This window comes from Neovison vison, chromosome 2 (genome assembly GCF_020171115.1).
Source record: "Neovison vison isolate M4711 chromosome 2, ASM_NN_V1, whole genome shotgun sequence".
Classification (NCBI taxonomy): Eukaryota; Metazoa; Chordata; class Mammalia; order Carnivora; family Mustelidae; genus Neogale; species Neogale vison.
This window is the reverse complement of record NC_058092.1, coordinates 55741398-55765280: the sequence shown is the minus strand read 5'-3', so window position 1 is coordinate 55765280 and position 23883 is coordinate 55741398. Positions and strand designations below refer to the sequence as shown.

At 37.0% G+C, this 23883-nt stretch overlaps 1 protein-coding gene across 1 annotated transcript in view; it reads right to left on the bottom strand.

Moving 5' to 3' along the window:
- IL23R (interleukin 23 receptor) overlaps positions 1–23883 on the bottom strand; it is a 60767-nt gene that overhangs the window by 5469 nt on the left and 31415 nt on the right. Inside the window, exons 6-8 of the mRNA XM_044236431.1 lie at positions 16468–16624; positions 3668–3757; positions 914–1019 (exon numbers count right to left, since the gene is read on the bottom strand). Of these exons, the coding sequence (XP_044092366.1) occupies positions 914–1019; positions 3668–3757; positions 16468–16624 (353 nt within the window). The remainder of the gene's footprint in view (positions 1–913; positions 1020–3667; positions 3758–16467; positions 16625–23883) is intronic.

Sequence of the window (23883 nt, the reverse complement as noted above, 5' to 3'; positions counted from 1 at the left end):
TTTGAAATATTACTAACCTCTGAGGAAAAGCCTACGTAAATTTAAAAAAAAAATCAGAAGTTTACCTCACTTAGAATAGCTCATTCTGAATTTTCTTACTGCCTTTTGATTATTGATTTAAAAGAAAGAAAGATTATATCATGAAGCAAGTGATGGCAAGAAAGAGAAACCAAGTGCCAGTTAGGCAAAGAACATTCCTATGGTTAAAATTTGTGCATCATTAGCTATACAGGGAGACTGCCACATCAAACAGCTCTAGTCTATTCACAGATTAGAAATACTTAATGCATCTAGTAAAATTTAGAGAATTGAAGGCTTTGCATTTCTCAAACTTTCATTTATCCAGAACTAGGCATAGATCTTTACTAATTTCATTCTGGAAAACAGTGATTGAAGGAGGTCAAGAATGGGCATGGGAGCTGGATAGTAGCACACAGGCACAACTGGTATCAGAGTGATGAATTCAAATGTTGCCACACTGCTCCTCACACTGATTCAGAGGATTTGTTTGGGTAGGATTTGAGGCAGATTATCACCTAACCACTTTAAAGAGTCCAGGCACAGTGAGCAGGCTATGTAGCAAAGGAGAGAACGTGGGTTGTGATGTCAGCTGGGTCTGGGCTCTTCTTGGCTTAATGCTTAATGACCTTGGGCTGACCACTTAACCTCCTGAAGCCTAAAGTAAGTAATCTTTAAAGTAAGTCTTCGGGTTTTCCTGGCAGGGTCATCACAGGGATTAAACGAATGACATGTGTCAAGAGTTTGGCATGGCTTGGTAATCATTAAACACTGCTCCTTTTATATTTTTCTTTCTCTGATTAAAAACGTTGATGGGTTTTCCTAGTAAATAGCTGAAATGACAAATTGCTATATGTGGTCTAAATCAGAAAATAGAAGTTCTACAGAGACCTACCCAGTTCGGAGTGATCTGTTAAATATCCCAATCAAAGAAAGAATTGACAACATAACAGCAAAGAAAACCATTCCTGATAAAAGTCCAGTGTCTTGTTGCTGGTTGTCTGAAAGAAAGAAAAATAACTTTAGCTAAGCATTAGTGTCTGTGTGATGTCAGAATCATTGTCCTCTCTACTCTGTGCAAAGCAAAAGTCATTGATCCCAAAGGAAAAAGGGAATGGGAGAACAAAATTAACTTTAAATTAACTGATCTGGGTGTACAGTGACTGTCCTTCCAAACTGCACGACAATACCTTTTTTTCCGAGAAAATTAGGCAGCATGTATCTGATATCAGTGGGTTTCTAGAAGTGCATCTCTGGCAAATGTGGTCAGCATTAGACTTTTTTTCTGAGCCTGTGCATGCATATTTTATATAAAAGGGTTTAGTGATGAACCTCATTTGGTTTGTCTGACACAAGTGAGAATTCCCAATTGCTGGTAACAGAGTCTAAAGCTGGCCACAATCACAATTGAGGTTTATTGGGTTTTCTTTTTAATCTTTAGAGCAAGATAAAAGTTATGTAGAAGTTGTCACCATTCTTCAAAATCTATTGTTCATGATTTTTTTTCTGCTGAGAAAGGACTTTTGCTCTACTTGAAACAATATATAAGAAAGATTTTCAAGTTGCTTTATATTTTTCACTCAAATTTTATCTTAAAAGCAATGCTTTTCTTGCATTTTGAAGCATCAATTAATCACCCCAAATCTTTAGATAATTAACATGATATATTCAACACATGTTACCTACTAGGCTCATCACATTTTCTCCTAAGTACATGAAAAAAATCTTATTTTCTATTTTCAAATATAGACTATCACTGAGACATGACTATCAGACTGAAGTTTGTTCTGAGTGATGATAGATACTGGTTGCCTTCCCATCCTCATTCCTTCCTTCCTCATTCTCTTCAGCAAATATCTACCAGATACTTACAGTGTGACAGACACTTCACTGGCCCTGCCCTCGGTATTTCTCAGCTGCACCTGACATGCACTTGGGGTTCTCCAGGCTGCCTGGTCCCTCTCTCAAAGCCAGCTGGTGGGCAGGGGCCAGGCCAGTGTAGCTAGTTCACTCCAAAGTCCTAGGGTTGGGTTGCGGGGGCTCTGGGTGACTCAGTCAGTTAAGCGTCTGACTTTGGCTCATGTTATGATCTCTGGGTCTTGGGATTGAGCCCTGGGACCAACCCATGTTGGGCCCTGTGCAGTGGGCTCCCTGCTTAGTGAGGAGTCAGTTTGAGGATTCTTTCTCTCTTCCTCTGCCCTTCCCCCAGCTCACATGTGTGCCTGCTCTTTCTCTTTTACAAATAAATAAGTCTTAAAAAACAACAACAACAACAACCTCTACCCTCCAAAGACCCAAGGGAGATATGGAATGAGTGTTTTTCTAGGACTAAAACTCTATTGCTGAAGATTTCATGCAACTAATGTTGCCACATATCTTTAAGCATTAGTGCCTGGGAGAGAGTAGAGAGTTCCCACAATAACATGGGGCCGGGCAGCCAGGCATAGGGTTCTAAGGATACAGCAGAGTGATTAAGAGGCAACTGAAAATACATGGATTCACACTGGGCTCTGCCCCTTACCAGCCCAGTAACCTCAAGGCAAAATTATAAACTCACTGAAACTCAAGATTCCTCTTCTGTAAAACAGAGATTATAACACCTATCTAATAGGGCGGCAGGGAGCTTCTGGCCTCCCCAGTTCCCACAGTACTATCAAGGTGCAGACCTGGGTAGTTATTTGTAATTAGGTATCTATACTGGGCCTAAGCACTTGATTTACGTGTACACACACTGAGTGGTCTTACCTTGTTTCATGTTTCTTTATGATACTTAACTGCCACCTGACTCTTTTCTTGTTGTTGTTCTGTTTATTGTTTTTTCTCCCCATCTCTCCAAAATGGAAGCCATGAAGACAGAACCTTTGGTCATTTTTTTTTTTTTTTTTCACTGCTGATTCCCCCTTACCCGGAACAGTGACTGGCACATAGGAGTTGCTTAATGAATAAATGAATGAAAGTCTCAAGAATGTCAATGTAACCTGCAAAAATTCTGATACTATTCCTGCCAGATTTCTATGCAGGGAGATAAATGGTGTATCAGTGGTCAGAGGTGAAATGGTTATGCCTAAAGTTTTTCAATTTGCAATTTCAATTTAGGGTATATTGGTCCATTGCACAACCTGATCTCATAATTTTTTTATGCCTAAAACATTTAGGTAAGCTCATCAAAGGAAAATACTGGGTCATCCTAATGAAATAGGAGCTGGTATGTATAAGAAAAAGTGCACAGACTCACGATTTGAAAAACAGGAGCTCAGTTTCTCTGAGCTCCAGTTTTCTCACATATAAAATAGATACATAATACTTTTCTCACCTGGTTGTTTTGAATATTGAACAAATGGTGTATACAACCTCCTAGTACATGGTAGACACTCAAATAATGTTTTTTAAGAAGGAGTTTTGGGGTTGTGAGCCCCAGCACCCATTGAAATGAAAATGTATCCAACCGATAGCAAAGGCTGGCTAAGTCCACCTGAATCATTCTTTAAATTCAGTTTTAAGTGATCCTTATTGATTATTTTCCTATAAAAAAACATGTAGCATATCTTATTATCAAGAAATTAATGCCTGAAACATGATTTTTCAGTTGGAAGATTCAAATGGCTGATAAGTAAAGACTATGTAAAAAACCCAAGTAGTATTTTCTTACCAGAAGTAAGACGTCCTTTAAAGATGGAAGCAGTTAGATGCTCAGAATTCTGAGTATCATGTTGGAATGGTTTCTGTGTGACCTGGGGAACTTCAACAAAATGAAATAGGGTGAGCTTCTTACATTTTGCATTTAGGTTACCCAGTTTCCTAAAAGGGTTCTTCACTTGTTTGGAAATGATTAAAGTACACTTTAATAGGCTTGAATGTGGAATAAAAGCAAAGGCCTTCAAATATGTGTGTATTTAATTCTCCCTTTTGTTTAATTGGGCAAATCCTAAGGAAGGAAACACTGAAAAGACAGTAAAAACTACCTACGGTCTGTAAAACTTCAAGGTGTGTCCTCTAATTTCATGAGGCTTCTAGGCAACAAATACCAAGGAGCTTTACTTAATTCACTGACCAAAAAAATGCACAGTAACTGGTCTCTACTTGATTCCTTCCAATAGATGATGCAATAAAGTTTAGGTTTCCTGAAGAGCCTCCAGGATGTGTCACTTCTGCCTTTGCACAATCTTTGAGATACTGTTGGGGAACAGTATCTTGGCTCCATAGAAGAAGCCCAATTTTGATTAGCAGACACTTTGAGGTTATAACACAGGTGTGGAATTCTATTAATGACTTCCCTCTGCTCCTTTCCCATTGGCAAAGATCCTGACCAGCCCTGTTTAGTCATAATGACTGTCAGGACACAGCTAATGAAAGCTTCTGACCGGGGTGTGGTGAGCAGCCTTGGCAGCTAACTCGCTTTCATTCTGAACCCAAAAGAGTCCTGGTGCTTTCTTACTCATCTCCTCCCTCCTGATATTTAAAAGCTCCCAGAGGTGACTTCAAGGACACTATTCTTCCAGCTGACAGAAGACATTCCTGAAAATGGTTCTAAGCTCTGCATTCCCAAGTGTGCCTCAAGCCCTATTTATTCAGTTATTCTGATTTCAGTGTTCAGATTTTTCTTTTTGAAGAATTACTTGCAGGACCAGGGAGGAATCATGATTTGAGGCAGCTTTAACTGCCGCCATGATATCACAGCCTTGTATAACAAGCTGTATGGCCCAGACAGCTCTCTTTGAGAAAACTATCATGTAGTTTCAATAAAAAGGTTCTTATGGTCTTTGGAAATTTTTGAAAAAGGTTGACCTGGGTGCAGGCAAAAGCTCTTTAGTTTTCTAAGAACAATGGGTAGGGAATTTTAGAAGGTGAAAACATCAGAAGAACCAAAAGTTCTTTTCTATGTTTTTATTCTGTCTTCTCTACATTGAGAGGAAAATGTTGCACTGTGAATTGTGACAAATCAGGAATTCTTTTTGCCTTCTCAGTGCTTCACTAAGTCTCTTTTGTTCCCGAGTATGTGGTTTCATCAAACTCTGGGAGCAAGGTTATGCCCCAGTGGTCACCAGCCAGGTTTATTCATCTAAATTAGTATTTTGTAGACTGATGTTCAGGCTTGGGAAGCCCAAGCAGGAGTCTGCATCTACATGATTTTGAAATTTTAAGACTAGATATATTACATTAAAATGTAATGCAATTTTCAACTTGGCAAGATCATGGATTTATAGCATATGTTGCTAGATTATTTTTGTTTTCACTTTCATTATTTTAAAATTAGCATTTTTATTTAAAAGTAATACGTGGTGCTGTGGCTGTTAATGCAGGTTAACTTAATTCTGTTGTATAAAGAACAGGTGATTATTTAGCAATGAAATTTCGGTTATTAATTTCATTTTACATAAAAGTAATGTACATATCTAACTAGGGCTTTATTAGCCCTAATAGGGAGAATAAACACAATTATCCTTTAGGGTCTTTTTGTTATCATAGTTTCAAATCAACCAGGTGCATTAATTTAAATTAGATTAGTCATTTTAAAATTCTTTTAAGACATGATTAATTATCAGAGCATAATTTCACAAAAAATCAGATATCTGAAGTAAGACAACTTATAAACAAGATTGTCAGAGAGGAATTCAAGCCAATGACAAAATTTTTAAGCATAGGACTGAAATTAAACTATATATAGTTTAATTTCATGGTATACTGCCACCATGTGGCTAGGTCATTTCTTTTAAATCATACCTAATATTTATCATTATAAAAGCAGTAACCTTACTGGAGAGAACTGTAAGAGGAAAAATAAAAGGGAGAGGAAAAGAACCATCCCTAATTCTATCCCCTTAATCCGTTTGCTGTTAGCATTTTATAGTATTTCCAAGTATTTTGACAAAGAAAAGCATTCAAAAACGCAGAATGATGTACACACACAGAGAGAAGCCTTAGAACTAAAAAAAACATTTGTGTCTATCAGCTCTAATCATCAGTGTGTTGCCTAATGTGCCAGAAAAATACCATGATATTTTCATTGTTAATTTAATATCTCTGGTGCTATATCCATAATGAGACAATTCTGTCCCTGCTTGTTTCCCTCCCAGCTCATACCTGAGTATACTCAGAAACTCAAATTATCTCTAAGTTGGTAAAAATTTTTATAAATCTTATGCAAACTGGTATCTGACTTTAGAATTAGTCTTGTCAAAGACAGTGCATTTAAACGAAATTTAGAGGGGAGTTAGAGTGGTTTTTTGAACAAGAAATGTAGTCTCTTGTTCTTGAATAAGACTGGAAACATATAGCATAACTATAGTCTGTACCATATCAAATGCCAGCCTATTTTAATCAGATATGCTCAGCAGTGCTTGGTTTTAGTCATGATGTATTTCATCTGTTTCTGAGGGATGATACCAAATCTTCTCTTGAGCCTTTCACTCTCTGGCCATACCATGGGGCCAAGTGTGTTTTATTATTCTTTTTAGGTGACCATTAATTGAATACTGAATATTTTCCAGGTAATGTCCTAGACATTACATGCTTTCTCTCATTTAATCCTTATAACAACCCAATCAGGCAGAAAATATTATTGTCCTCATTTCATGGATGAAGAAACAAAGGTGTACAAAAGATAGATGACTTAACTGAAGTCACCTAGGTAGAGGTCAAAGAGTGAAAATTCCCATTCAGTCCTGATGCGTAGTTTTGCTGGTCACTGGCTTCATTAATTAATAACCTCACTTCCACAGCAGGATGGCTGGGGGTGGGGCAGCTCAGTCAGCCCTGCAGCAGGGGCCCGCAAGCTGAGACTTAGCCATTGCGCCTCTGGGGGCTGGCCACGGTTTGTTAGAGCTGCTTGGCCTTGTAGGACTCCAGCCCCCACCACAGCGGGCTATGGTTGGGCTCACCCATGTAGCACTGATTCCTAGAATCTTCCAGCCTACAGTTCTTTCCTCCTGGAAGCCAACTATTTTCTTTGATTATACACATAAGGCACACTAATTGTAGGATGCTTAAAAAGTTTGGAAGAGTATAGAGAAGAAAGTACAACTTTATATTTGTTCACAGACTAGAAGCAATCATTAAAAAAAAAAATTTGTGAATAATCTTTTGTGTATCTCTGTACCACAGGGTAGATCACACTCTTGCTAAATGTTGTGTCTTGTTTTTTCCTTTCTTTCAATATTATATCATGAACATTTCCTCATTTTATTAAAAGGTGTTCAAAACTGTCATACTAATAACAATTTAATATTGTGCTTGTGTATTTATTCAGTCATCACCCTGTTGAGAAACTGTCTAGTTTGGTGGTTTCAAATAAATCTTTGGATTCAGACAAAATTCACTTCAAATCCTGGTTCCACCACCTGGAGTTGCATGGCTCTGGATAAGCTGCTTAACCTTCTGTGTCTTCATTTACAAAATGAGATAATAACAGCACTTCACCACTGAGATCTAGTGGAATAGTTTATATCAAACACTTAGTACTGTGCCTTATGCAAATTAAAAGCTTAATAAGCATTAGCTATTGCTATTATTGGACTTTCAGGTTGTTTCCAAATTCTTACTATTATAATTAGTTTTTGGGTAAATATCATTGTACATAAATCTTTTTTCTATATCTCTCATTTCCTTTTTAAAAAAGATTTTATTTTTTTATTTGACCGAGATCACAAGTAGGCAGAATGGCAGGTAGGGGGGTGGGGAAGCAGGCTCCCTGCTGAGCAGAGAGGCCGATGCAGGGCTCAATCCCAGGACCCTGGGATCATGACCTGAACTGAAGGCAGAGGCTTTAATCCACTGAGTCACCCAGGTACCCCTTATTTCCTTAAAAAAAATATTTTATTTGTTTATTTATCAGAGAGAGCGATATAGAGAGTGAGCACAAGCAGGGGAGCAGCAGGCAGAAGGAGAAGCAGATTCCCTGATAAGCAAGGAGGCTGATGCAGGACTCAGTCCCAGGATCCTGGCATCAAAACCTGAGTGGAAGGTAGATGCTTAACCAACTGAGCCACCCAGACGTCTCTCTCTTTATTTCCTAAGGCTAGATATCTTTAGTGGAATTACTGGCCCAAAGGGTATGGACATTTATAAATCTTTATTTACTTTTGCCTTTGCCAATCTTGGTGTCAAAGCCATGCTACCTGAGGCCTGTATCTTAAAGGCTTTGACCACAGCTGACACAATAACTTTTCTAGACCCTCCTTTCAGTAGTTTCTAGATAAAAGAGGTGTCATATTAAAAGACACAGAGGCACAAAGGGTGTTTTTCAAATTATTTTTCTTAAAACAGAAACATCTCCTTTTGGGTTCTCTCTTTATTATCTCCTAATAATCTCAGCTGTTTCACAGTGTTTATGTGCTATTTTCCCAGGCCCGTTTAGTTCTAGGGTTGGAATTCAGCCTTATTGGGTTAAGAGTAATAGTAAGGATTTGACACTGGTCTGAGTCAGTTGGCAAAGCAGAAGACAATGGGAAGACTTATCAAATAGGCACCAGAAGCCCAGGCCAGGGAAAATGATATGTCAGGACAAACTCATTACCACACCTAGAAAAACAAGTCAAACGATGAATCATTTCATGAGTTACAGTGTTGTCCTTGTGTATTACAGATATCTAGGAGGGTATGCCTAGACCTATTCAAGTATTATCTTCATGCTTATGTTCATAGGCTCAGTACTTTCCATGTATAGGGAGAAGAAGGTAAGAAAGAGAAATATATATAATGTGATCACATGTTTAAAGAAAAAGATTAAGAATAGAAAAAAGTAAAAAGCAGCAGCAAACCCAGGAAATTTTCCTAAGTAACATGGAACACACAGAGGCATGGGGCTGATGTCATTGTGTGACAAAACTCTACGTGCAGGAATGGGCAGCTACCAAGTCTTACTCAGTAGTTTTAGATTCTTCAAAAGTGCGACCTTGCTCTCAAGCATATAGCATGTGCCAATTACCGAGTCTGAATAGACTAGTGGACATTTGTCATTTTTTAGTTGCCCAGCCCCAGGACGTACTTCTTTGTGGGCTTCCTAAAATAGGTAAGAAGCAGGTAAGGCTTCCCACTGTGGAAGCCTTGATGGAACAAAGCCTTCCTCTCCCCATTGCCAACAAGTAGCTACAAGCAGATGACCTAAACCTACCCATTCAGATGCTTCCACAGGTACAGAACATTCAGCTCCAGGAAATTTCTTATAGCAGCAGCTATACCCAGGGTCTGGTAACAGTAGCATCATGGGCAGTCCAGACAGGACGCAGGGCAGGTAGTGGCAATGACCACAGTGCCAGCTGCAGGGTCCTCCTAGGATTCTTCTAGGCTGCAATTTTTGACTGCAGTTCTGGCTCTTGCTGTCCCTTGTATCCTACTTATGATCATTTTGCCAGCCTTCATATTGATTTCTAGCTATCTTTCCAATAGTTCCTTTTCTGCTTAAAAAGAACCGATTTGGTTTTATTGCTGGCATCAAATCACAATAATTGTAAAAATTGCAATAATAGGTGGTGAGGTAGATAGGTGAGATGTGGTAGGACAAATAGTGACCTCCCTACCCCCTCAAAATATCCCTGTCCCAATCCTTGGAGCCTTTGAGTTTAAATATATATATATATATATATATATATATATATATATATATATAAAATTGATATAGCAAATATTTATTTGCTATATTTATATTTAACTATATTTTATATGTAATTATTTGCTGTAGTTATAAATATTTATTTATATATATAATATAATATTCATATAAGTATATTTATATAAACAAATAACATAAATATTTAATATTTTAAATTTATTTACAAATAAATGTTTACATATAAATTATATAATTTATGTAATAAATATATATTTATATTTCTATAATTTATAATAGCAAAAGGGACTTGAGATGGGGAAATTATCTTAGATTATAGGGGTAGGTCTGAATGAAATCACATTCGGTGGGAGGGTCAAGGCACAAGGCAGGAGGGTCAGAGAAAAAGAGAATGGAAGATACTATGGTTCTGACTTTGAAGATGGAAGACAGGACCACAAGCCAAGGAATGAAGGCATCCTCTAGAATCTGAAAAAGGCAATGAAAATGATTCTCTCCTAGAGCCTCCAGAAAGAACATAGCTTTGCTGGTATCTTGACTTTGGCCCAGTGATATCAATTTTGGATTTCCCACCTCCAGAATTATAAAATAATAAATTTGTATTGTTTTAAGCCATGTAGCATGTGACTTAAGCTTTAATAACTTGTTAAAGCAGCAATAGGAAACAGAAGATATTACTTCCTCATGGAAAATCATAATCTTTATTCTTAGTGGATATTGTGAACCTCAGATTGTAACTCTTACGCATTATTTTTTTATTCTATAGAACTCTGATTCTTTATTAGGAATAGGACATGAAGAAGATTAAATAAATTGAGGTTATTAAACTGAGTAGTATATCAGGGAACATTGTGTGTCAGTTTAACCTGGTTTAGTAACCATGAATCTATGCATTTATTTACATTTATTTATTTACATTTACATCTCAAATGTAAATGAATCAGAAACCCCTAACTACAAATAATGGAATTTTTGAAAAGTACAATTCTGTGTGCCAGCCTCTAATCTGTGTTCGATTTAATATCATTTATATTTAGTTCCATTGACATAACATTTGTTTTTTTCTCTTATAGTCTTTATAAGTTCTGAAAAACTAATGAGAATCTTCAGTCATCAGTAATGCAATAACCAATGGTGTTTTGTAAGAACAAAACATCATGTGGTTTAATACCTTGCTCATACTTGCCTTCCTCTGGAGAATTGTCAAAAAAAAAAAGAATAATACAATTTCTCTGGGAAACTTTCCTACTTCAAGTAGCAATTCAAGCAAGTTAACTAATCATTATGAAATATGACTGCCCTTCCCTCAGGCTTCTGACTTGTCGTTAAAGGGATTTTGGAGCCTATGCCTTTCCTTCACTGCAAAGAGCCTTGTATACAGCAGAGTTTAACAACACTCCTGCTCAAAAGTCATCTGTTCAATATATATAGTTCAGTAGTATTTAATTTAGGGAACTGACTTTCACATTTACAGTGTTGGCTTTCTACACTCAGAAATCTTTTCCCCTTTGGGGTTCTTTCTGTACTGCTTAAAGACCCCAGGAATTTTTTACAGTGACTTTCCAGGGTGGTGGTGTAGTAGCTCCAACTTCAGCAGTCCTCATTGGTTCTCAGAACCTCAGCTGAAGCTTCACATAGAGAGGTGGGGCAGGGTCGGGGCAGAGGGGGTAATATGGGAGTATGATGGTTCACTGGCACAATGGTCCTGCATCCTGTGCTTCTAGGGATCCTGAGCTGCCAAGGTGGGCTGGGGTGCTCAGTAACTCAAGAGTGGTGGGCAGGAGAAAGAGAAGAGAGAGAGAGGTGACCAGATAATACTAGAGAGAATGGCCTGAAATTCTCATGTACCCACCCTGTTCTGACCCCCCAAATCACTATTACTAAGGCAATAGCTTGAGCAATCAAGTCTCCCCATTTCTGTCCACATTTCCTGCCCACACCCTACGTCATTTTTCATGACACCTCTTTCTCTTAAAGGGTGTCTAACCCCTAGAGCAGTGGTTTTTTACACTTTACTGTAGAAGTATCACTTGGCTAATGGCTCAGCAATCTGCATTTTAAACTCCTACCCAAGCATTTCTGGTGCAGATGGTCTACAGACTCCACTCTGAGAAGCACTGCTTTCTAGACACTTTATTGGACCAAGACCAGCTAGAAAAACACATTATGAATGCCCTTGTGGAGGCCCTTTTTATTTTATTATATTTTATTTTATTTTTTCAGTGTTCCAAGTGGAGGTCCTATCTTTAAGAGAACCACCTTTTCCACCTTTACTTTGTCTTCATCTCAGACTGCCCCATCCTATTCCCTGTTCTCCAGGTTCCTGGGGTCCTGTGGTTTCATTTTCATTGCCATAACCCAAACGTGATTCCTCATCTTGTATTCAGGTCAATATAGGATTAGTTGATAGCATCCTGTGGTTTCCTTTTTTCTCATGTATTTGCATTTTCATAACAAACATTACATTAAAAGTGAACTTCTCCTGGCATTGTTTTATTTTTAGCTAATGTACAGAGGAGGATTTGGTGGGATGGCTGAGGGGAGGTTGATAAAGGACCCTCTTAGGTCTCTTAGGAAGACCAGCAAAGCCATAGTGCAGGTGCTGGAATCCCACCGGATGGCTGATGTCCTGGCTTTACTGTTACCAGCTTTAGAACATTTGGAAAAACTGATTAATCTCCCTGGGCCTCATCTTCTTCAACTGTACAACTGGAATAAAACTTTCATAGGGCTTTAGTGATGAATAAAGGACAATTCGTATGTAAAATGCTTATCATGGTACCAAACACATAGTAAGCATCCAATAAATGTTAATTATTATCTATATTATATTATTTATATATTTTACAGATAATATAATACAACTTACATGTTATATATTTTATATATTATAATTTATATTTATATACTATAATTCACACATGCTATATATAAATTATATACAATATATAAGTTATATTAAACTCTTTCATTTTCTATTATTTGCATACACTCTTCATTACCAGGATAAAAAAATATGCATCTCCAATCTAGAGAAACTTCTCCTGTGTGTTTGCTAAGGCCTGCTATTATATTCTGAGTTTTATTATTTTTTTTCTTTTTTAGTGTAACACTTTGTTTTTCATTAAAGTCCAAATACTCAGGGCGCCTGGGTGGCTCAGTCAATTAAGTGTCTGCCTTTGGCTTAGGTCATGGTCCCCGTGTCCTGGGATGGAGCCCCACATTGAGCCCGTATATCTGGCTCCTTGCTCAGTGGGGAGCCTGCTTTTCCCTCTCCCTCTGCCTGCTTCTCACCTTGCTTGTGCTCTCTCTCTTTGTCAAATAAATAAAATCTTAAAAAAATAATAAACTCCAAATGCTCCAAGGAAGGAAAAGAGAGTAATTGTAATAAATCATTTAATTCTTACTATAAATGAGTTTGCTTGGGGTTTTTTTGGAAGCTAGGTTTTTAAAAACCAAGGGAAGTGATACAGAAGAAAGCTGGGGGTTTGCAGGATAAGCCACATCTACTGGATGATTTACTCTGCAATACCATTTTGGCATAATTTTGAAAATACATTGCTTGGAGATAAATCTCTTCAGTGGTACATACATAAGGATTTTAGAGGAAAATAGCAAATTCCAGCATGGGGGATATTTATTGCCTGAGCTATCTTTCTTCATAAATAAATCAGCCTTTAATTAGTGGGAAAATTGGCTGGTCAAAAAGCCCCATTTTCAAACAAGTTGGTTAATTAAAGTATTATAGAAATTGTATTTTTTAACTTTTTTGATTGTGAAGGAATTCAAATTTCAGTTGTGAGGTTTGATTCTTACTGCTTTTGTTTATATTTATAGTGCTATGTAATTTATTTTTTTATGATTGCTTTTATTGACTGTGTTCTCTAAAAGTCAGAGATCTTTGTCTCCTTCGTTCACAGAGATTCTGCAACTACATAGCAATGGCTGGAGCATGGTAGAGGCTGCTTGAATATTTCATGAATGGCTAAATAAATGACAGTCTTTTCTTAGATATCTTTTTAAAAAGCAATTAATATTAAAGATTTATTAAAAAGCAATTTGGCAACTTGCATCAAGCATCTTAAAATGTGCTTAAGTCTTGATTCAATAAGGTCTAAACACATAAGGAGAGTTTACCTAAAGGGCTATTCCAAGAAGTTTATTGATAATGGAAAAAATGGCATGACCTTGTATTGCCGAAATGGGGAAATGATTCAGTGTATTAGAGTACACCATACACTGTGTGACCATAAAATAGATTTTTTAACTCAACAAGAGAGATGAAGTAAGAATATAAAACAATATATACACCACAACACCAATCATTAAAAAAATGACAGAGAAAGACACATACCTATGATTTTACTTATATGTGGAATATAAAAAACAAATCAAATGAACAAACAACCTCTCTCTTAAATGCAAAGAATTGGTGGTTGCCAGAGGAGAGGGGGGTTGGGGGATGGGTGAAATAGACAAAGGAATTAAGAGGTACAAACTTCTAGTTATAAAATAGTTAAGACATGGAGATGAAAATTATACCATAGGGAATATAGTAAATAATATTGTAAGGATGTTGTATGACAGATGGTCACTACATTTATCTTGGTGAGCACTGATTCATGTATAGAATTGTTGAATCAATGCCATAACCTGAAATTAATATATCATTGTATGTGAGTTATATTCAATAATAAAAAGGTGCATGAAAAACTAGTGTTAAATTCATTAAGATATAAACAGCAGTTATTTCTAGGTTGTATATTATAATAAATTTGCATTGCTTTTACAAACAAAAAATTGTTTTGAAAAGATTTAATATTAACACTTTCCCTACACATAATCACCATTTTTCATTTAATATGTCTTGGAAGAAATTTGTATGGTTCCTCTTAGCTACGTGTTGAATTGGATAGATGCAGGTTTTCAGGAATATCTAATTTTAAGTAGCATTTTTGCCTCAAGTGATTTCTTTTCCCCTTTAGGAAACAAAGACTTTACATTTAGACTCATTGTAGGGTGGCTATGGATTCTGTTTTCTTCTACCTGAGGTTTAGGACCTTTGCCTTTAAAGGAGAACATTTGTGGTCCTATATTAAACTTGTAGAAAACTTCAATAAATTGCTCCTTCACTTTGATGTAATTGGTTAAAGAAAGAACTTGATGAAATTGCTGAAAGCTGGTGATGACTAAGAAAACTTATGTTCTTGTTTAGGTGCTTTTAGTCACTAGCAATGTGCTATTTAGCAAGTCATGCCTCAGTTTTCTCATTTGTAAAATGGTGCCAAGTAGACTACCAAATATGGCTGGTATAAAGATCAGACAGGCTTATACATAGTAGTACTTTGCAGATGGTAAGTAAATATTAGTCATCATTTTGAATCATCTTGCTAGACAATTCTAAATTTCATTTAAAAATAACTGAGTTATCAACTAAATTCTCACTGTTATAAAATGGCATATAAAGTCTGAAGAACTTTTAGCAATATAAACTTAAGAAAGAATATTGTAATTTAAAAACTAACTTTTAAAAAGGAACTGATGGGATGCCTGTGTTGCTCAGTCGGTTAAGCCTCTGTCTTAAAGTTCCTCAGTTGGATAAGACTCTGCCTCAGCTCAGGTCATGATCCCTGGGTCCTGGAATCAAGTCCCACATCAGGCTCCCTGTCAGCAAGGAGCCTGCTTCTCTCTCTCCTTCTGCCACTCCCCCTACTTGTGTGCTCTCTCTCTCAAATAAATAAATAAAATCTTAAAAAATAAAAATAAAAAGGAATTGCTAGCATTGCAAATTATTCCCTTGATAATTCATTTCTAAGATTTAGGCATTAGGGGGCGCCAAAAGAACTGTTTAGTTTGTCTGCCATTTCGCTCCCTCTGCTTATGTAGCAGTCATCAATGTTTATAATGTATGCTAAAGTGTTTGTTTAAAAAAAAAAACACCTCAATTCTAAGATGCTATATTATAATATTATAATAAAGATGGTATTATCAATCCATGTGATTACAATTAAGTGCTTCAGTTCTGAAAAGAAAATTTCAATCTAGTATATAAGCTACCTACGATAGGGAGACATCATGAGGTTAATGAAAGACATTGTGGAGTATTATGACATTTGCAATAGATTCTCCTTGCTACTATTGAAGTTTATTTAGCCAAGATTTTACTGAATGTCGTGTAAATGGATAGAAAACTAAACTAATAATATTAAGAGCAGGGAAATATCTAAAGATAAACAATAGGTCAGCTAAATTTTGCTGAGAAGAGAATTAAGTAATCCCATGATTAAGTGTCTTAACTTTCTGATTACTTTGCATATGGTAGGTAATCAATATTTATTGATATGATTTGATTTGTGTCTCTCAGGAGAATATATTGTGTCAGAGTGGCCTAAAGAGTTTAACGTAACTCTTAATAATGTGTTTCAAAATAAAGTCTTAGATCATTATGTGCCTCATGGTCAGTCTGGATGCTTGTAAGAAATGCTTACTCTTGAGCAACCTGCACACCCACCACCTTAAACCCATGGACACAGACCCTCAGGGAGCAGGGACGATGAACATGTATACCAGCTGGTTTTTAATTGGTTTCTATTCCCAAGAATGTTTGAGAACCATTACATAAATTATAGCCAGCCTTAACAAAATCAAAGCAAAATGACAATTTAAATGTAACTACCTGGCCTACAATAGTTTTGTCAATATTGATACAAGTAAAGAAGAGAGAACATATATATGTATATATATAAATATATAAATAATAAATTATATAAATATATAAAAATATATATTATATATACATATGTGTGTGTGTGTGTGTGTGTGTATTTAGGAAAGACAGATGTCAAAAGAAAAGCCTAAGAGATTAAACATATAAATACACTCACCTGTTTCAGGTGTTTTGTGAGAAAAGGGGGAACTCCAGGGCTGCCAGTACTTTTTACCTGAATTTTGGCATCTCACTTGAAATATGTAATTAGTGTCTGACTCCAAGTAGAATTCTGACTGTTGCTCATATGTAAAATTGGCATCAAATTCTTTAACCTAAAATGAATGAATAACAAGATGAAACGATACAGTGTTCTTCGAAAACAAACAGTTCTTGTATTTAGGCCGAAATGTATGGAGCACCTATAATTATTATGATGATGATGACGATGATGATGATGTTCTAGGCACTCCTCTAGACCCTGGGAAAACAAAGAATAGGGCCCTTTATATAAAGCATGACCATAAATAACCAAATACATCTTATTTAACATTAAAAGTGAAATACACATTGCTTTGTATTTGACAGTGCATTCAAGCTTTTAAATCTTAATTTAAGTCCAAAATGTAATATATTCTTAATTTTGGAGTAGCTGATTTTGATGGGATGGAAGAAGTGGGGAACCTCAATGCAGTTGTTTGAATTCAGACTTTTTTCCCCCCTTCCCCTTCAATCTCTCTCTCTCACTCTCTCTGCAGTTGGATATTTACATCAATAATTCTTCATGAATATTGAAATAATTTCACTTGCTAGTGATGACTTTTGGAGAAAATTACTCACAAACTAAGCTGCTAAACTGGTCCTTATTGTAGACTTTTGCTGATTCTATAAAGCCTATATGTGTGTGTGTGTGTGTGTGTGAGAGAGAGAGAGAGAGAGAGAGAGAGAAAATAAAACACTTAAGAAGGCTGAGCTATGAAAACCCAATGGAAGATAAGCATGCACATAGCTGAGGTCTAAACTTACAAATCATTTTCTGGAGCACTATGACCTGCTATAAAACATAATGAAAGATGACCCCCTAACAAGCTGGTTCAAATAGGAGAGAGAAACCAAGGCATTTACATACCTTCCGTATGTTGTGATAAGTGGATTGACTGAAAAAAAAGTGAAGCACGATTGCAAGTAACCATAAAACATGTCTAAAAATGCACTTAGACAATAACCAGGAAGAAACAGTTACAAATACTCATGAAAAAGAAAGTTGAAACTGTAAAGATTTTTTTTAAAAAAGAGCAAACTATCAATCCTACTGAGGGATTCTTCTGTGGAAACACAATCTTAACATAAATCTTTAAAACCTGCAATGTAGTGAAAATGTAAAATTCATGAAACTATCTGTTTTGGGAATGTCATCCATTTAAAGTACCATTCCGAGTATCCATAAGCTATGTCTCCACCCTTGGCCCTTGGAATTTTGTGCCATGTAAGTATGACAGGCAGGCATCTAGGGTCTCCTGGGATCCAGGGAAGATTTTACTTGTAGTTGGAAGTTTGACTTTCAAATGTACTCTGCTTCTATTTGCTTCTCTTGGAAGGGAGTTATTCTCTAGTATGTCTCTTGCCATTACATTTATAGATAAGTCCCCTTGAAGAAGAGAAATACACTAAAGCACAGCCAGAATTCTAAAATGCAAGAATTTTACAGAACTGTTAGCAGACTTTTTTCACCATGAGGCAACCCAGGTGACTGCTCAGGGTCTTGTAAACACAAAATGTTACCTCAAGTTATTTTCAGCGGCTAAAACAAACATTGAGAGATGTAATTGAGTGCCTATGTAGAGAGTATAATCTCAAGTGCAAGAAATATGACTATTTTTGGCAGTTTATTTCTATTTAAAATCTTAATTCTGAATGGAGGTGAGGCATAGAAACTGATTCTCCATCAGTCTGAGGTACCCTCTTCTCTTAGGGTTACATTAAGTTTCTGGGAGCATCACTGGGTGGAGGGAAGGAGAATCTCCAGCCTAGTCAGGCCTCTAATTTCCACTTCCTCCAGCCCTCTAGTTGGGGCAAGCCCAGGGTGAAGGAGCCCTTCTCAGGGACCTACCACTGTCTAAACTCTTTTGGTTCCTCTTCCTAACTCCCTCCACCCTTCTAACTTTCCTCTCTGCCTGCCCAGTTAATCTTTACATAGTGTTTGGTGGATGAGGGAGTGGGATGTTGATTGAGAAAACTTGTCCTGACTAATCACTGTTCTTTGTGATTATACCAGTATTTACACTTTTGAAATGCAAAGGTCAAATGTTTGATCCTTTGCTATCTGTACACTGTTCTATTAGCCTTTCCTGGAAAAGAAAGAATGCTTGGTTTTATGCACTCCAAGAACTGAGAAATGTTTTTACATTTTTAAATGGTTGTATGAAAATAAAAGAACATTTTGTGATGAATGGAAATTATATGGAATTCAAATTTCCATTTCCAAACTTGAAATTTTACCGTGCCCATTCATTTGTATATTGCCTGTGGCTGCTTTCACACAACAAATGCAAAGTCAAGTCTTTAGATCAGAGAACTTAAGCCCTGCAAATTCTAAAATGTTTACTCTCTGGTCCTTGAATAAGAAGTTTTTTCACTTCCGTGCTGATACTGCTCTTGCAAACATGGTGAATGTTTATAAAACCCACTGCATTTTCTGTAAGAAGTATAGCAAACTACCCCACAAAGTGATACAGTACAAGAAGGGCAAGGATTCTCTCTAGGTGCAGGGAAAGTGACATTATGACAGGAAATAGAGTGGCTATGGTGGGCAGATAAAGCTGATCTTTTGGGAAAAGTCTAAAAAGTACAAAGAAGATTGTGCTGAGACGTGAATGTGTTGAGCACAACTGCAGATCTAAGAGAATGTTGGTTGTCAAGAAATGTAAGCATTTTGAACTGGGAGGAAGGGCCAAGTTCCAGTTCTAAGTTTCACATTTTGTTTTGTTATGAAGACAATAAAATCTTGAAGTTATATTAAAAAAAAAAAAAAGGTTACCAATACCCTAATCGAGTTTAGTTAGAGAAAGGAGTCTCCCTTAATCCACTTACTGGAATGTGCAGCAAAGACTTCTCTGCCTTACTATCACTACTGGTGGGCTCTTATTAAAGGCAAACAATAATATTTATAACTAATGTTTCATGTGTCATCTGCATGAACTACACGTTATAAAAATCACTGAAGATACAAAAAACGATTATGGAACAGCCTGCCTTCCAGGGGATTATAGTTAAAGGACGGGGAAATAGAAGTATAAGCAGGTAAATATACAGCATGGTAATGCTCTTGAGATGGGATATACAGAAATGAGCAAGGATTGCTGGTGAAGACTGTGAGCTTAATTTTTAACACAAGTTTGAGGTGCCAGGGAGATAATCCATGAGGATAAGCAACAAGTAGATAAATGTTTTCCCCATGGTGTCAGCCCTGCAGGATCACCTGAAGAACTGGCTGGTTCCCTTCAATACTTCAAAGTCTGTATAGGTTAGTTAAAGGCAGATGAAAACCAACCTCAATTCAGTAATCTTGATTTTTCAGGAGGGCTTCCTTTGCTCCACCGAACTTGTTGCATGGCTCTCCTCGTAGGTTAAAGCGAAGAGTAACAACAGCCAGTATTTACTGAACTTGAACTCTATTCCAGACTGGGGGCTAACTATATTATTTGATCGTCCCCACAACCATATGAGGTAGGTGACTATCTTATTCCTACATTAGGTATTGGGATAATGAGGCACAAAGAAGATAGGAACTGCCACATGGTTTTCTTGCATGGCTGGCTGCCTGTCTCTTTTAAGTAAAGAATCTCCCTCAAGTAATATGACAGAGGCACAGATGAAGTTGAAGATCAAATCTGTAGTCCTTTATATCTCCTCCTCTTCTTGCCTCTGATTTCCTGTCTCCTGACAAGGGGATAAAGACAACACTTTGTATATGACCCAGATGAAATTGATAAAGTAGCAAATGTTAAAAATCAAACTTTCGGTCAAGATGGCGGAGAAGTAGCAGGCTGAGAATACTTCAGCTAGCAGGAGATCAGCTAGAGAGCTTATTTAAAGATTGCAAACACCTACAAATCCATCGGCAGATCGAAGAGAAGAAGAACAGCAATTCTAGAAACAGAAAAACAACCACTTTCTGAAAGAAGAGATCCCAATCTCTTTAATCTCTTTTTTTAATTCTTTTTTTAATTCTTGATTGAATTTTTAATTCAATCTTTTTTTTCCTTTTTTTTTCTTTTTTTCTTTTTGAACCTCTTTTTATCCCCAAATCAGAAGAGATCCCAATCAGAAGAGATTGGGAGTTCCCAATTAGAGGAGATCCCAATCAGAGGAGATCCCTCACCCAATCGTGAGGGGGGAGAAATCCCCCCTCACGATTTAGGATCCCCTCTGATTTGGTTAAAGCATATTTTCCTGGGATTGTTGCCACCCTTTTAGTATTTTACTTGCTCCTTCATATACTCTTAGCTGGACAAAATGACAAGGCGGAAAAATTCACAACAAAAAAAAGAACAAGAGGCAGTACCGAAGGCTAGGGACCTAATCAATACAGACATTGGTAATATGTCAGATCTAGAGTTCAGAATTACAATTCTCAAGGTTCTAGCCGGGCTTGAAAAAGGCATGGAAGATATTAGAGAAACCCTCTCCAGAGATATAAAATCCCTTTCTGGAGAAATAAAAGAACTAAAATCTAACCAAGTTGAAATCAAAAAAGCTATTAATGAGGTTCAATCAAAAATGGAGGCTCTCACTGCTAGGATAAATGAGGCAGAAGAAAGAATTAGCGATATAGAAGACCAAATGACAGAGAATAAAGAAGCTGAGCAAAAGAGGGACAAACAGCTACGGACCATGAGGGGAGAATTCGAGAGATAAGTAACACCATAAGACGAAACAACATTAGAATAATTGGGATTCCAGAAGAAGAAGAAAGAGAGAGGGGAACAGAAGGTATACTGGAGAGAATTATTGGGGAGAATTTCCCCAATATGGCAAAGGGAACAAGCATCAAAATTCAGGAGGTTCAGAGAACGCCCCTCAAAATCAATAAGAATGGGCCCACACCCCGTCACCTAATAGTAAAATTTACAAGCCTTAGTGACAAAGAGAAAATCCTGAAAGCAGCCCGGGAAAAGAAGTCTGTAACATACAATAGTAAAAGTATTAGATTGGCAGCTGACTTATCCACAGAGACCTGGCAGGCCAGAAAGAGCTGGCATGATATTTTCAGAGCACTAAACGAGAAAAACATGCAGCCAAGAATACTATATCCAGCTAGGCTATCATTGAAAATAGAAGGAGAGATTAAAAGCTTCCAGGACAAACAAAAACTGAAAGAATTTGCAAACACCAAACCAGCTCTACAGGAAATACTGAAAGGGGTCCTCTAAGCAAAGAGAGAGCCTACAAGTGGTAGATCAGAAAGGAACAGAGACAATATACAGTAACAGTCACCTTACAGGCAATACAATGGCACTAAAATCATATCTCTCAATAGTTACCCTGAATGTTAATGGGCTAAATGCCCCAATCAAAAGACACAGGGTATCAGAATGGATAAAAAAAACAAAACCCATCTATATGTTGCCTCCAAGAAACTCATTTTAAGCCCGAAGACACCTCCAGATTTAAAGTGAGGAGGTGGAAAAGAATTTACCATGCTAATGGACATCAGAAAAAAGCAAGAGTGGCAATCCTTATATCAGATCAATTAGATTTTAAGCCAAAGACTATAATAAGAGATGAGGAAGGACACTATATCATACTCAAAGGGTTTGTCCAGTAAGAAGATCTAACAATTTTAAATATCTATGCCCCCAACGTGGGAGCAGCCAACTATATAAACCAATTAATAACAAAATCAAAGAAACACATCAACAATAATACAATAATAGTAGGGAACTTTAACACTCCCCTCACTGAAATGGACAGATCATCCAAGCAAAAGATCAACAGGGAAATAAAGGCCTTAAATGATACACTGGATGAGATGGACATCACAGATATATTCAGAACATTTCATCCCAAAGCAACAGAATACACATTCTTCTCTAGTGCACATGGAACATTCTCCAGAATAGATCACATCCTCGGTCCTAAATCAGGACTCAACCGGTATCAAAAGATTGGGATCATTCCCTGCATATTTTCAGACCACAATGCTCTGAAGCTAGAACTCAACCACAAGAGGAAATTTGGAAAGAACCCAAATACATGGAGACTAAACAGCATCCTTCTAAAGAATGAATGGGTCAACCGGGAAATGAGAATTGAAAAAAAAATCATGGAAACAAACGATAATGAAAATACAACGGTTCAAAATCTGTGGGACACAACAAAGGCAGTCCTGAGAGGAAAATATATAGCGGTACAAGCTTTTCTCAAGAAACAAGAAAGGTCTCAGGTACACAACCTAACCCTACACCTAAAGGAGCTGGAGAAAGAACAAGAAAGAAACCCTAATCCCAGCAGGAGAAGAGAAATCTAAAGATCAGAGCAGAAATCAATGAAATAGAAACCAATAAAACAATAGAACAAATCAATGAAACTAGGAGCTGTTTCTTTGAAAGAATTAATAAAATTGATAAACCCCTGGCCAGACTTATCAAAAAGAAAAGAGAAAGGACCTAAATAAATAAAATCATGAGTGAAAGAGGAGAGATCACAACTAACACCAAAGAAATACAAACTATTATAAGAACATACTATGAGCAACTCTACGCCAACAAATTTGACAATCTGGAGGAAATGGATGCATTCCTAGAAACATATAAACTACCAAAATTGAACCAGGAAGAAATAGAAAGCCTGAACAGACCCATAACCAGTAAGGAGATTGAAACAGTCATTAAAAATCTCCAAACAAACAAAAGCCCAGGGCCAGATGGCTTCCTGGGGGAATTCTACCAAACATTTAAAGAAGAACTAATTCCTATTCTCCTGAAACTGTTCCAAAAAATAGAAATGGAAGGAAAACTTCCAAACTCATTTTATGAGGCCAGCATCACCTTGATCCCAAAACCAGACAAGGATCCCATCAAAAAAGAGAGCTATAGACCAATATCCTTGATGAACACAGATGCAAAAATTCTCACCAAAATACTAGCCAATAGGATTCAACAGTACATTAAAAGGATTATTCACCACGACCAAGTGGGATTTATCCCAGGGCTGCAAGGTTGGTTCAACATCCGCAAATCAGTCAATGTGAAACAACACATCCATAAAAGAAAGAACAAGAACCATATGATACTCTCAATAGATGCAGAAAAAGCATTTGACAAAGTACAGCATCCCTTCCTGATCAAAACTCTTCAAAGTGTAGGGATAGAGGGCACATACCTCAATATCATCAAAGCCATCTATGAAAAACCCACCGCAAATATCATTCTCAATGGAGAAAAACTGAAAGCTTTTCCACTAAGGTCAGGAACACGGCAGGGATGTCCATTATCACCACTGCTATTCAACATAGTACTAGAAGTCCTAGCCTCAGCAATCAGACAACAAAAGGAAATTAAAGACATCCAAATCGACAAAGAAGAAGTCAAAT